The 15255-nt window shown below is 36.4% G+C and overlaps 2 protein-coding genes across 21 annotated transcripts in view; one reads left to right on the plus strand and one right to left on the minus strand.

Annotated features, from left to right (window-relative positions):
- The window catches only part of MTERF1 (mitochondrial transcription termination factor 1), a 547773-nt gene that overhangs the window by 137334 nt on the left and 395184 nt on the right, over positions 1-15255 (minus strand). For 17 of the 19 annotated variants that reach the window (XR_007479181.1, XR_007479178.1, XR_007479179.1 and 14 more), the window contains one exon: positions 12668-12914. The exons of the other annotated variants lie outside the window; for them this stretch is intronic. The gene's annotated coding sequence lies outside the window, so the exon portion shown is untranslated. The remainder of the gene's footprint in view (positions 1-12667; positions 12915-15255) is intronic. 19 annotated transcript variants of the gene reach the window in all.
- Positions 5985-7972, plus strand: LOC125965380 (cyclin-G1-like). Of its 2 annotated transcripts, XM_049714779.1 has the most exons (2): positions 5991-7018; positions 7068-7972. In XM_049714779.1, exons 1-2 carry the CDS (start codon positions 6198-6200, stop codon positions 7153-7155), a joined length of 909 nt encoding a protein of 302 aa, XP_049570736.1. In that variant the 5' UTR covers positions 5991-6197; the 3' UTR covers positions 7156-7972. The 2 variants fall into 2 exon arrangements, with proteins under 2 accessions (XP_049570735.1, XP_049570736.1); XM_049714778.1 differs by having other exon boundaries at positions 5985-7972.

A 15255-nucleotide genomic window follows, 5' to 3' on the forward strand; every position in this document is an offset into this window, starting at 1 on the left:
CTAAGTAGTTCCCATACATGCATTAACTCATCTGATCCTCAAGCACCAGATGAGACAGGGCTCTGGTAAAATTAGCCAGAAATGCAGAGAGGTTAAATGATGACAAGCCCAAGATCGTAGAGCTGGTAAGGGCAGAGTTGAGACGTGTGCATATGCAATTCGATTCCTATCTGAACTCTAAATACCATGCTTAATTGCCTCTAGTGTTCCCATTTTGGAAGCAAGGACTGAGGCTTTGAGAGGTTATGCTTATAAGAAGAACTAGTTAGGACCTGAATACAAGTATTTGGACCCCAAGCTTAATGTTATAATGAGGTAACATGCCTCCTCCATCAATGACTTAATTCAGCATCTTGCCAGGTACACAGAATCAAGTCCTTCAGCTAAGCCAAACAAACAAACAAAAAGAAATAGAAAATATTTCTTGTTGAAGCTTCATCTCTTAAACTGCAGTGTCGTTATTGTGACGTTATAAGATTGGCTATACTTTTGGTGGGCCAAAAGCATTTTTCAAACCAATCTCCAAAGTCAATTTTTCCTTCCTATTTGTACCTCCTTTTGCAACCTCTCTTGATTTCTCTTTCTCCGTGTTTCCTATTCACAAACAGGGAATGAGCCACATGGATTTAATAACCAGGGCATTGATTCATGTAGACTTTCATCTAATCAGAAAGAACAGTGGCAGGTCCAAGAACTCATTTGGTTGTATATCTTTTTAAAAGAGTTGACACACATGTCCTTTAGAGTAGAGAGAAAATAATAAAATTTAAAAAGCAAAAGCCAGCTCAGACCTGCCAGCTGCAATGATCGGTTACACAGAAGAGATCCATGGAATTCTGAAGCCATTTGGGTTTTGTTATGTTTGCTGAAGCAGCACCAACTGTGATCTCTACTTCTTTAAACGGTTTAATGACTTTTGGATAAGCCTTCAGAGTTAAACGGTTAAATCACCAAATGCTCCAAAAAATAATTATGCAAACAATTTTCTGGCTAATTATCTAACATGAACAGAAGCACACAGCTGCTGATGTGTAATTGCTGTTTCATCAGGGCTGGCTATTGTATATACATGGTTCCTTTACTGTTCTCAGTGTGGTTTGGTGGGAGGCCACTAACATAATATCTCATGAAATGAGCAAGTTAAAAGTCCCAGCAAAGTGAATGACTAGTCCAGCTAGTCACTCACTTTGATTCTTTTTTTAAGGGAATGGATTAAATCAAATTCATCCATAGTGGACAAGCACATAACTAGTATGTACATTTGTGTGGTATATCTAAGTCGTGGGCATGTATATTTAAATGTCCAATGTGGATAAATATTTTAACTTACTGGATATAAAAGGTACATAGAGAAAACTTGCACATATCATAACTGTCCAATTTACAAATGAGCACTCTCACGTAAACAGCCCCCAAAGCAAGAAATGGAACTTCACCAGGACCACAGAAGCCTCCTTTGTCCTTCCAATTTCTACTCCCTCCAAGGGTGGGTACTATCCTCACTTCTGTCAACAGAGATTAATTGTACCTGTTTTGCACTAAATTTAAATGAAACCATACAACGTATACCGTTTTGTGCCTAGCTGCTTTCATATAATACCATGTTTGTAAAATTTATCTATATTGTTGCAATTTGTTCAATTCTCATTGCTGTATAGTATCTCATTGTGTGAACACTACAATCTATCATTCTACTGTTAATAGGTCTTTGGATAGTTTCTGGTTTGGGGATACTATGAATAAAGCTGCTATAAATATTGAGTACATCACTTGGTAAACATATCCATGCACCTGGATCTATACCTAGGAGCAGAATTGCTGGGCTGTATGGTGTGTGTAACTTCAGCTTTAGTAGATGCTGCCAAACAGTTTCCCCAAACAGTTGTGCCAGTTTTCACCCCCACCAGCACTAGAGGGAAGTTGGGATGAATGTTGTAAAGAATTCTAACTGATGCTTGCTAAAGCTTAAAGGATGGTGTGGAGTGAGGAAGAAGAGTGAATGGTAGGGCTAATGGAAAGTGTTCCAGAAATATGGCCTTGTGAGGAAAGGATAAGGTTGGAGAAAGAAGCCTGGTGGAGGAAGCAGTCACGTTCAAGGTCATTTGGTAGATAGGAGAAGACTCCATGGATGTTTATCACCCACTCTGTCGTCTTCTGTAGTATGTGACATGGTCCTAGTGAATCACCCCAGGCCTTTCTTCCTTTTCTCTTTAGTCCACGTGGCGTGTGCTCAAGGGCCCCTCAGGTCTGAAGGCCACTCTGGAGACTTGGGGATGCCCTCCCTCTCACCTGGCTGCCCATGCTGCCAGTATATATATATACTTCACACAGATATCTGGCCCTTCTGATGTTAGGGGAATGAAGGATGAGAAGTGAGGAGCAGACAAAGAGAAATCAGAGAGAACAGAATGAAAATCTGAGTTGAGTCCAGTTATCTGATTGTGTAACTTTAAGCAAATCACTCAAATCCTCTCATGGCTTTGTTTTCCTCAGCTACAAAAAAATTGAAGGCAACAATTCTTAACTCACTAGATTTATTTGACGATGAAATGAATTAAAAAAGAATATATAAGGAAATGTTCTAGAAACTTTAAAAAGCAAACATTTGCTGTCTTTTCTACAGGGTATTATTATTAATACTCAAATCATCACTTTAAATAGAAATGTATCTCCAAGAAGTAGTATCAGTTCCATTTTGCTATTCAAATTTGCTATTCAAATTTATTGCGTTAACAGAATAAGAAATAATCCTTCTCAGTAACGTTAACGGGAGTTACAAACAAAAATGTCTGAAATAGTGGCATTTACCCAGGATTACCCAGGATTCACTGGGTTCAGTCATCCAGACCTCCAACCAGACTTGCATCCATTAATTAATTATTTTAACAAACATGTTTATTGAGTATGTACCCTTTTGTTTTAGGACGATTCTAAGCATAGATTCACAACAGGATTCAAAGATGGACTTCAAGGGGTTCCTGAACATTCTGATTTTATCTGGAGAGGAATGTGGGGGGTGACTTCTGTCATCAGATTCTCACAGAACTCTGAAAAACCCACCCTCTCCAAAAATAACGTTAAGAAGCAGCGTTTCAGGGATTTGTAGGATAAAGGAATATGAACTCTATATAAAATAATATGTGATTATTTATATAAGAACTTCAAATTAAGTTGACAATAGACTCCCCATTAGCAATAATAGATGCCACAGAATAATATCTTTAAAATGCTGAGGAAAAATAAATATTAACTTAGAATAATATATCAAGCTTGATTATTATTCAAGTGCGGGGTGAAATAAAGGCACTTTGAGAAAAAAACAAAAACAAAGATTGAGAGAGCTTACCAACTTTAGACTCTTGTCAAAATAACTATCAATAAATATTATCCAAGAAACAGGAACTTTAAGTGCAGAGTAAAAATGTAAGATGGAATCATGAGCAAAAAAATATTGTGAACACGGTTGTAAATTTAAAGAAGGATTGTCTTAAAAAAATCAATTAGGGCATTGTTTAAACAACAAGAAACTAAAATGCTAGATGACAACGACATGGACCAAGGGAGTGGGAGAGGCTGAAATTATAAACTCCAAGTTCATTGTATTATTCAGGAGGAAGATAGAGATAGGCTTAATTTAGACTTTAAGCAAGTATGCCTTTTAAAATTTAAGAGTAATGCTCAAAGAATAAGGGAAAATGTGTAATTTCAAAACAAGAACATACAAAGGATTAATCTCCAAAAATTTATAAGCACCTCATGCAGCTTAATAACAAAAAAACAAAAAACCCAGTCCAAAAATGGGCAGAAGACCTAAATAGACATTTCTCTAAAGAAGATATACGGACTGCCAACAAACACATGAAAGAATGCTCAACATTACTAATCATTAGAGAAATGTAAATCAAAACTACAATGAGATATCATCTCACACCAGTCAGAATGGCCATCATCAAAAAATCTAGAAACAATAAATGCTGGAGAGGGTGTGGAGAAAAGGGAACCCTCTTGCACTGTTGGTGGGAATGTAAATTGATACAGCCACTATGGAGAACAGTATGGAGGTTCCTTAAAACACTACAAATAGAACTACCATATGACCCAGCAATCCCACTACTGGGCATATACCCTGAGAAAACCATAATTCAAAAAGAGTCATGTACCAAAATGTTCATTGCAGCTCTATTTACAATAGCCCGGAGATGGAAACAACCTAAGTGTCCATCATCGGATATGGATGAAGAAGATGCGGCACATATATACAATGGAATATTACTCAGCCATAAAAAGAAACAAAATTGAACTATTTGTAATGAGGTGGATAGACCTAGAGTCTGTCATACAGAGTGAAGTAAGTCAGAAAGAGAGAGACAAATACCATATGCTAACACATATATATGGAATTTAAGAAAAAAAATGTCATGAAGAACCTAGGGGTAAGACAGGAATAAAGACACAGACCTACTAGAGAATGGACTTGAGGATATGGGGAGGGGGAAGGGTAAGCTGTGACAAAGCGAGAGAGAGGCATGGACATATATACACTACCAAACGTAAGGTAGATAGCTAGTGGGTAGCAGCCGCATAGCACAGGGAGATCAGCTCGGTGCTTTGTGATCACCTGGAGGGGTGGGATAGGGAGGGTGGGAGGGAGGGAGACACAAGAGGGAAGAGATATGGAAACATATGTATATATATAACTGATTCATTTTGTTGTAAAGCAGAAACTAACACACCATTGTAAAGCAATTATACTCCAATAAAGATGTAAAAAAAAAAAAACAAGAACATGCAAAAGAAATGATTAAAGAATTCTAGAGTGATCTAATAAGAAACAGGAAGAAAAAAATATATATATATGCTAAGAAAAAACAAAACATAGTAGAAAAAGTCTAGATATATTAGTAATCTCAGGAAATGTAGACAGATTAAACTGGTTTGTTCAAAAGTAGAGATCAGATCATTTTTAAGAAACACAATCCATTATGTGCTGTTTACAAGAGTTGTACCTAAAACATGATGATGCTTAAAGATTGAAAGGCATGAGAAAAGATAAAACAGGTAAAGAATAATTTTGCTAGAGAAGCAATACTAAGGCAGAAGAAGCATCATTTGGAATAAAGTCATGATATGATCATTGAAGAGCAGTTCACAAGGAAGCAATAGCAATGCTGAATCTGTATGTTCTGAGCAAAACAGGGTCCTGGCTTAGAAAATAAATTTGACAAATCTCTCTTAATGGGAAATATTTTTGCATGTCTCTTTCCTAAACTGATCATAAGCAGTAAAAATTGATAAAGATATAAACATTTTGAACAACACAAGTAACTGGCCAGCCTTAAAGGAGACCTGTATAGAAGAAGCCTGTATTCCTCACATAGAGAATTCACATTGTTTTCAAGTACACATTGAAAATACTGACCACAAAAGAAGTCCTAAGAAATACCAAAGAATCGAGAACACTGACCACATTCTCTTTCTACAATGCAATTATATCAGACATCAACAACAAAACGCCCCCCCTAAAAAATACCCCATATATTTGGAAATGAAAATCATCTTATAAATATTCATGAATCAGAGAAGAAATAATAATGGAACTTATGAGATATTTAGAACTGAACGACCACAAATCACTACCTAGAAAAACTTGTGGGATGCCAGCACAGCCTTAAATTTACATTTATTAAAACAATGTGGAAACTGCAATGATAAAACTAGGCAACGCTATTGTGGAAGAGGAGAAGATCGGGGAAGTTTTCAAAGGAGGAATGTCCGATCTGAGAATTTGAAGATAGGGAAGAAGAAGAGGTAGAGGAGGAAGCTGGAGGAGAATATTCTTGGAAAAAAAGAAAAATCAGTGGTAAACTATAAATAAGAAGGAGCTATTGTGCCTAAAGATAGTTACATTGGGTTTGTTGGAGGTTTGTTTTAGACATATCCTCTGAGTTTTGTTACACAAAAAAATTCCTTTAAAGTTAAAAGAGCCCTTCGGCTCCGAGCAGACCCCAAGGAGGGCAGTGTCGTCTCGGCGGCGCTGTAGAGACCTCCACCCAAGACGGCTCCCCCTCCCCGGGCCTCTCCCGTCTTGCCCGCGAGCCCACTCGCCTCATAGGCCTCTCGGTTCTAATATCTTGGGGTGAGGTGAGAGCAGGCCCGGGGAGGGTGGTTACCGCTGAGGAGCTGCAATCGCGATCAAGATGATAGAGGTACTGACAACAACTGACTCTCAGAAACTGCTACACCAGCTGAATGCCCTGTTGGAACAGGAGTTGAGATGTCAGCCAAAGGCCTGCGGCTTGAGACTAATTGAATCTGCACACGATAATGGCCTTAGAATGACTGCAAGACTGAGGGACTTTGAAGTAAAAGATCTCCTTAGTCTAACTCAGTTCTTTGGCTTTGACACGGAGACATTTTCTCTAGCTGTGAATTTACTGGACAGATTCCTGTCTAAAATGAAGGTACAACCCAAGCACCTTGGGTGTGTTGGACTGAGCTGCTTCTATTTGGCTGTAAAATCAATAGAAGAGGAAAGGAATGTCCCATTGGCAACTGACTTGATCCGAATAAGCCAGTATAGGTTCACAGTTTCAGACTTGATGAGAATGGAAAAGATTGTGTTGGAGAAGGTGTGTTGGAAAGTCAAAGCTACTACTGCCTTTCAGTTTCTACAACTCTATTATGCACTCCTTCAAGAGAACTTGCCATATGAAAGGAGGAATAGCCTTAATTTTGAAAGACTAGAAGCTCAACTTAAGGCATGCTACTGCAGGATCATATTTTCTAAAGCAAAGCCATCTGTGTTGGCATTGTCTATCATTGCCTTGGAGATCCAGGCACAGAGGTGTGTAGAGTTAACAGAAGGAGTAGAATGTCTTCAGAAACATTCCAAGATCAATGGCAGAGATTTGACTTTCTGGCAAGAGCTCGTATCCAAGTGTTTAACTGAATATTCATCAAACAAGTGTTCCAAACCAAATGTTCAGAAGTTGAAATGGATTGTTTCTGGGCGTACTGCACGGCAACTGAAGCATAGTTACTACAGAATAACCCACCTCCCAACAATTCCTGAAATGGTCCCTTAATTGGATTCTTACAGCAACAAATAACTCTTCTGAAGCCTTTCTCCACAATCCTGAGCTGTGGATTCCATAATGTTATAACGGATTTAAGCTGTGAAGCCTCAAAATATCACAAGTAGATTAACATTGGTGTTTTCAGATTTGGGAAAACTGCCTAATTAACATTACCCTATAGTGGAATTACTCACATTTGAATTCACCTGTGAAGCATACAAATCAAAGCTAACAGCATAAATGTGAAATGCTAATGACAAGCCTGGGAAGGTAAACTGTGAATCTTCATTTCTAACACTGATCCAACTTTCTGTATTGGGTCAATATATTGTATTTAGGTGGTGTTAAAAACGGTAACCTACTTAATTTAAATTTAAACTTTAAATTTAAATATGAGGTTTACATCAAAACCACCACTTCACAAATGCACTTTTAAGGCATAATAAGGGTCAGTATTCTAGGCAGTGAAAATGGTTTCTTGGCACCCATAATGCAAGTAATATATAATCCAGAGATGTGGACTTCATTGCTACATGGGAGTCACATTTAAATTTGAGGGCATTTTATATAAAGCAAAACTACAGACCTATTAATTTCAGCATATTAAGTTACCTTTAATATTTTTCTAGAAAACAGGTGATGTTCATATCCATGATTTAAAAAGTTTTATACAAAATTTACTGCCTCAGTCTAGTCCCATCAAGAAAATTAGTTTTTACTGTAGTAGTAACTCAAATTAACGTCACTCTGAAAACTTTGATTTAACACTCCGGAAGTTTTTACTAAGCACTGTTTTTATGAAACTGTCATTGCTTCTAATTTAGAGTTTTGCTTAAAAGGGAGAGAATATACTTTCATTAATTGCCCCTACTGTGCCAAAGGAAAGTATTAAGAAAGGTAAGTAGGCATCTTCATAATTATAAGGTTGCTGAGGTAGTGTTCAGGATTTCAGTGAACCTAAGGAGATCTACTGTGTTAAAGTGTCAGTTAATGTAATGTGTAGCCTGAATCCATCCAGGATGGCTGTACCCAAGTTTGACATCATGTTATGGGGAGATATGCATTGGAAAATAAACCAAAGAACCACAGTGTATCTTAAAAAAAAAAAAAAAAAAAGTTAAAAGAGAAAATTCTTAAAGTAATAAACCTGTAATTGGATTGGCCATTTATAGCACAAAATAATTGGTTTGAAAGTTATAAGGAGTTTGGAGCAGTTTCATAAACCATTAGGTGGTAATCCCTGAACCAGCAGTAGGAAATGGTCCCTAGAAAAATACTGTGAAGGAATTAGGATAATTGACATCAAAACTCATACTGGGGTTTCAATTCCTGCAATGGAAGAATAGCTTTTTATTGGATTAATGCTTCTGCAGATACTAGACAAAATATAAAAAAGAGCTGTTGGAAGGCACTGAACAGTGACCAGAAGTAGGCAGAAACAGGGAAGCATTTGGCCCATGAAAGAAGGGAGTTTGTCCTCTGAGGAGATTCCCAGGCTGCACGCTACACAGGGTGCTAGAGCTTAAGCAAAAAAAACCCTACTGTCTTTTTTGCCTGAAGGGTCAGAAGAAAGAGTGTGGGATAAATAGAATCGTTGGAAATGGAGGGTGTGGAGCCCAGAAAGGAGGAAGCCATGGTAAAGGAGGAGACTTAGACTCTGCACATAAACTCCGTTCAAAACCATAATTGACTTCTGAGCAGTACAGGCACAAGTGGGATTCCAAATATCCCAAGGAGAAAACGACATCTCGGCAGCTGACAGAGCTGAGGAAAGATTGCTGCTGCTGGAACCACAGAGGAAACTGCAGTTTGAGTCTTGACAAGTTAGAAGAGCTTGGCAAACTCTTTGGACTTGCCATCAAAACACCAGAGAGACCTTAAGAGTAAAGACCATATAACAGAATTAATGGGTTTACTCTAAAACTAAGGAAAAATGAAAATAGATCCAGTAGAGCATAAAACCAAGCCTACAAAAGTTTATGGTGATCTGTTAATAATTTGACTGCTTGCTGGAACAAAATTTGACACTCTTCAGGATAAGATTACAGGATACGGAGTCTCTCCAACCTATCACTGGGACACACAGCCAAGAGAAAAATCAATCAGTAAAAACAGACTGATAAGTGCCCCAGATATTGGAATTATGGCATGGGAATTTCAGGAGAGAATTAAAGACTGAAAAGGAACTAAATGGAAATCCTAAAACTGAAAAATACATTATCTGACATTTTAAAAGATCTTAAATGAAAATTAACAGCTTATAGAGAAAAAATATTTTTTAAATCATGAAACTTAAAGGCACACCAATAGAAATTATCCAAACTGAAATGCAGAGACCAAAAAGATTGGGAAGAGAATGAACATGTATGTCAGTATCAGGTGACCTCATACAGGTGTAAATTGAGTTCCAGAAGGAGAAATAATAGAGAAAGAAAAAATACTTCAAGAAATAACGGTTCAATATTCTTTTAATGGTTCAATATTTTAAAAGTTAATTAAAAAATAAATTTAGCATCCCATGGATCAAAGATGTTGAATGAATCCCAGTGGATAAATATTAAGAACTCCAGCACAATAAACACTAAGATAACCATATCTTGGAACATCATAGACAAACTGCTGAAAACCAGAGATAAAGAAAAAAATCTTGGCACAGTCAGGGAGAAAGACACATTTAATATAGGGGACAATGATTACAATAACTGCTAACTTCAGAAGCAGTGAAAGCCAGAAGATGATGGAAGGACATCTTTTAAAACTCATCATGTAGAATTTTATATCTAGGGAAATATCTTTAAAAATTAAAGTGAAATAAAGACATTTTTAGGCAGATAAAAGCTGAGGACATTTGCACCTGCAGAACTGACTACAAAAAAGTGCTAAAGATTCTAAATGTGTAAATTAAAAAACTTTTTAATCTAAAATGCTAAAAGTTATTCAAAGGGGAAATGATATAAGTTGGAAATTCAGATCTATAAGAAGAAAGTATGAGTAATAGTAATGGTAAATATGTGGGTAATTATAAAATACTACTTTCCCTTTTAAAAAAAATCTCTATAAGTCAGCTATAAACAATTTATCGTGGAGTGTTATAACAGATGTAGCAGTAAAATATTTGATAACAATAGCACAGAAAAGGGCCAGGGTATAAAAGGAATTGTACTGTTGTAAGTAGTACAATATTAATTCAACATAGACTGTGCTAGGTTAAGGATGTATATTGTAATTCCCAAGAAAAGATATAAAGTATAGGAAAAAAAGCCAACAGAGGAGAATATTGAATAAAATACTAAAAATTCATTGATTATCCAAAAAATAACACAGGAAAAAGGAAACAAAGAACAGAAGAGGCAAAAATAACTAGAAAGATAATAGACTTAAACCCAATTATATCAATAATTAGATGAAATGTGAATGGATTAAACACTCCAATTAAAAGGCAGAGATTATCAGACTGGGAAAAACAACAACAAATAAGACCCAACTATATCCTGTTTATAGGAGAGGTACTTTAAATATAAAGACGCAAGTTGAAAGTTAAAGGATGAAAAAAATATACCATGTGCAGAATATGTGTAAGCCATATTAATATCAAAGTGGACTTCAAGACAGAATATTACCAGAGATAAAAATATTTTATCATAATGAAAAAATGAACCAACTCATCCAGAGTTGCAATAATGGTAAATGTGTATACATCTACTAATTAAACTGCATATAAAATTGAGTTGAGTGGCAAAGTTGTCCCCCATTTTTTGTGGGAGAGCACCTATCCTTTTTGTGGCTGTTGCATACCCAGAAATGATGAGAGTAGAGATGGTTTAAATAATGATTACAGGGAGTGTAATTGTATGTGTAATGTAGCTAAATGGTATGCTTCTTCCTGCCATGAAACTGTATTTCAGGTGGCAATTGTCTGTTTCTTTTTTAACTTGAAAATTTTAAATGTTACTCTTTTTATGGATATAACCCCAAGTTCATGAACTATACTTGGTGATCTCCTTTGCACACTTCTCTAAGCAGGAGTTGTGACTTTGAAAATAAGCTGGGTCAACAGCCCAAGGCAGTCTATGTCATGGCCATAATGTCTCTTGTGGTGAGGCCATTCCTTTGGTGTTTCTTTCTGCGCGTTGGGCTACAGCTGGTCCCACAGATTGCTGAAATCCTGGCATTAGAGACAGCAATCAGTATGCAGTCTTTTTGCTTTACCATGATAATCACATGCATGACAACACATTGAGTCATCCCACTATTTAACATTTCCCAAAGTTTCATTTGCCATGAAGCTGTTTGGGACTCAGAAATAATTGCAAATTATAGGAAGACTATCATATTGACCCAACAAAATGAACAAAATTCAGAAGGATCCCTGTCAGTCATCTCAAAGAGCATTTTATAAATTTAATGAACATAAAAATCATCTGTGGATGTTGTTAAAGTGCAGATTCCCAGATCCCATCCCCAGAAACTCAAATTTATGATCTGGGATGGGACCCAAGAATCTAAATTTTTAACAACTTCTCTGTGCAAGGTAGACCTCAGATTACACTTTGAGAAACACTGATCTAGTTTCAACAGATCAGACATGACAAGTAGTTTCCAGCATCTGCTTGAACCTCCAGCCATAGTGAACTCACCACCCCACAAAGCAGCCCCATTTCATTTTAGCAAGTTCTCCCCTGTTCGGAGCCCAAGTCTACCTCTGCCTCCTTTATCTTCAGGCTCTTCCCTCTGAAGCTACACAGAATAACTCATGTATCTCTCCTTTTATGATGACTCTTTATATTTTTAATATAGTTATTGGGTCTCCTTAATACTACTAGTTACTTCAATAGTTTCTAAAATGGTATTATATCTAGACATATCACCCATCTTTATGATTGTAGTGTGTGTCTTAAAATGCAGTATCAGACCTAATAAACATATTTCAATTTATCCTCACAATTGTAAAGCTCAGTGAAGGTCATGACGTCCCCTGGTTTGCCTTCATGGGTGTTTGTTTGTGTGCTTGTTTTTAATAATTATACTACTATACAGGTAGTATAATTTATCCAACTTTGTCCTTTTAAAACAATGTTTTGGCTATTCTAGGCCCTTTGCATTTCCGTATAAATTCATAATCAGCTTATCAAGTTGTCCAAAAGAGCTTGTTGGAATTTGTTTGGATTCCACTGAACCTATACATTGATTTAGGTAAAACTGACATTTTAACAATTTTGATTCCTATGTTTCATGAACACAATATATCTCTCCATTTATTTAGGTCTTCTTGAATTTCCTTCTGCTATGTTTTATATTTTTGAAGTGGATCCCTAAGTATTTCACATTTTGATATTATTTAAAATGTTAAAATTAAATTTCCACTTGCTAATTAAATATCCAGGTTGCTAATATATTGACCTACAATTAACTTTTATATGTGTGTAATATATATATTGTAAATGTAATGTACATGTGAATTGTAAATGTGCTAAACTCACTTGTGGTTTTTTGGTAGATTCCATAGGATTTTCTATTTAGATTATAAGGTCATCTGTGAATAATATATAAAGACAGTTTTACAACCTGGGTGCCTTTAATTTTTTTCTTACCTTATTTAACTGACAGGAACTTCTGATACAATGATGAATAGAAGCAGGGAGTGTGGACATTCATGCTTTTTTCTGATCTTAGATGGTAGGGTAAACATCCAGACTTTCACCAGTAAGTATGATGTTAGTCGTAGGTTTTTTGTAGATGCAGTATATAAGGTTAAGGAAACTCCCATCTAATCCTACTTGCTGAGATTTGTGTGTTTTTGTTTCACATCAAATGGAGCAGGAATCAGCATTCTTTTTTCTATAAACAGACAAACAATAAATACTTTAGGCTATCGAGGACATATACTGTCTCTGTCACACATTCTTTGATTTTTTTGTACAACTCTTTAAAAATATAAAAAACATTCTTAGCTTGTGGGCCATAGACTGTAGTTTGCTGATCCCTGATCTAGCAGTTTGTTATGCCTACAATTCTCACCACTCACACTAGTGGGCAGTAGTATCAAATGGCCAAGCCTCCACAACCCCAGTTTTGGGGTACCAGGAAATGGAATGAATTGACAGCTTAATTTTAGTCTTTAAATGTACTACTTTTCACTAAAGTATTCCCAGGAAGAGACAGTAATCTCTATTTGCCTATATCGACTTAATAGTATTAAGAGAGAAGACTAATGAGAAAGGATATAAATATTATAATAAGTAATTGAAAATCAAAATGCCTTCACATTTTGCTCATCTACAACATTTCCAGTTATCAAAATACATTCTGGTCTCTGTTGGTCCAGATGGGCCAGCCACTAATTGACTCAATTCTTTCAGCCCCTTTATATTTGCAAATCTGAGTTACACTACTCATCTGTACTCACTAACCAACTAAGGAAAGTTAAGGGTCTTCTGAGATCTCTTGGGCTCTTATTTTCTCTGTCTATTGTGTTTTGCACCAGAGACTTGCTTCTGTATGTCCAAATACTGAATAGTTTTTCATAATATTTAGGTCTCACCAGAGAAAGCAGAGCACTAGACCCCTTGAGGCTAAGGCACAGCATAAAAGCAGGACAGGAGGGAAGCATGATGCATGTGCAACAGCCCAGGCTTAGATAAAATAAGACAGTTCTGGGATCCCCCCTGCCTCCTCCACTGCTTCTCAAATGTGTGACCTTGGGCAATCCCTTTGCATGGGCCTGGCACACTGTAAATTCTCAGCTTTCCTTGAAGAGAAGAGAAGATGGAAAAGTCTAGAACCATCATTTCCAGGTTTTTTTTTTGTTTTTTTTAATTTAATTTTATTTATTTTTTTATACAGCAGGTTCATTATTAGTTATCTATTTTATACATATTAGTGTATATATGTCAATCCCAATCTCCCAATTCATCCTACCACCACCACCTCCCCGCCCCTGCTTTCCCCCCTTGGTGTCCATATGTTTGTTCTCTACATCTGTGTCTCTATTTCTGCCTTGTTTTTTTTTTTTAAGCATTGGAGTTTTTTCTTCAAACAAAACCTGTATGCCAAGCCCATAAAAATGAAACTTCTGTAGCAGAGTGGTACAGTGTCCCAGCCATATTTGTTGAATCTATTTCTGGACCGTATCCTTACCCCCTCAGAAATATCCACTATGCCCTAGAATTTCAGGAAGCACTGTTTGAGAAACAATTGTTTGCGGCATGGACCTAGGAAATCCTATGAAGGTAACCAGGCTCCATAGAGTCAGGGCAGTGAAGTATTTACAACCTTGTTATTTAAAGTATAGTCCCAGGACCAGCAGCATCACCTGAATCCAAGGCTCAATCTAGACCTACTGAATTAGAATCTGCATTTGGACAAGATACTCTGCTGTGTGCGCATTAGATTTTGAGAAGCCCTAGTGCAGTGTGAGGAGAGGGGGAGAAAGCACACAATAAAGTCATCACAGATGTAAGGCATTACCAAAAGAATGCAGCTAAATTTTGCCAAAGCTGCATTCCATTAATCCTCTTTAGAAATTTAATAATTTGTGTAATATTATTAGCATTTTTTTTCAGATTTCTTCAGGGAGTATGAGTTTATTAAAATGGATAATACATTTTACTTAGCTTTTTTCTCTTTGACCCTTCATACCATTTTTGGATTTCTAAATTATCTTTTGATTATGCCTACAACCTCCCATGAGGATTAGTGGGTTATAGTTATTTTGTTTAAAAAAAAACAAACTTTCCAGCCACAAATAGGAATTTATAATTACCTGAATCTATAATGTGAGTTGTTAATGGAATATTAGCTATTTGAGTAAAAAGGTACCACACACAAATAATTAAACAAGACAAAGAACATGCAGGCAAGAATTTCTATTTCTTTTCCACAGTAGTGGCTCTGTGGCTCTCCATCTAGATGCTGGCATTCTTTTTGTAAATGACTGATTTTCCCACATCTGAATACTGATAAACCTATAACCAGCTCTGATGTTAATATTATGCCAGGATGAAAAAGAGAATAATAATGACACAGCGGGAGTTACAACACTGAAAGAGAAATTGAGAATTCAGAATATAGAAAGGGGATTTATTATCTATTTCTTTGCGATCTGACCTGGAGTCCAGAAATCGTGATGTAATTTCAGTTCATTCCTTCCTCTATGAAGTTTGGATTAGTTAGTGATTTT

The sequence above is a fragment of the Orcinus orca genome, chromosome 9 (genome assembly GCF_937001465.1).
Source record: "Orcinus orca chromosome 9, mOrcOrc1.1, whole genome shotgun sequence".
Classification (NCBI taxonomy): Eukaryota; Metazoa; Chordata; class Mammalia; order Artiodactyla; family Delphinidae; genus Orcinus; species Orcinus orca.

Bases quoted from the DNA above. Each gene is read 5' to 3' on its own strand.
- LOC125965380 (XM_049714779.1), top strand. From the start codon at position 6,198: ATGATAGAGGTACTGACAACAACTGACTCTCAGAAACTGCTACACCAG. The intron at 7,019-7,067 runs ACGGCAACTGAA...CTCCCAACAATT, and splicing joins ATTGTTTCTGGGCGTACTGC to CCTGAAATGGTCCCTTAATT.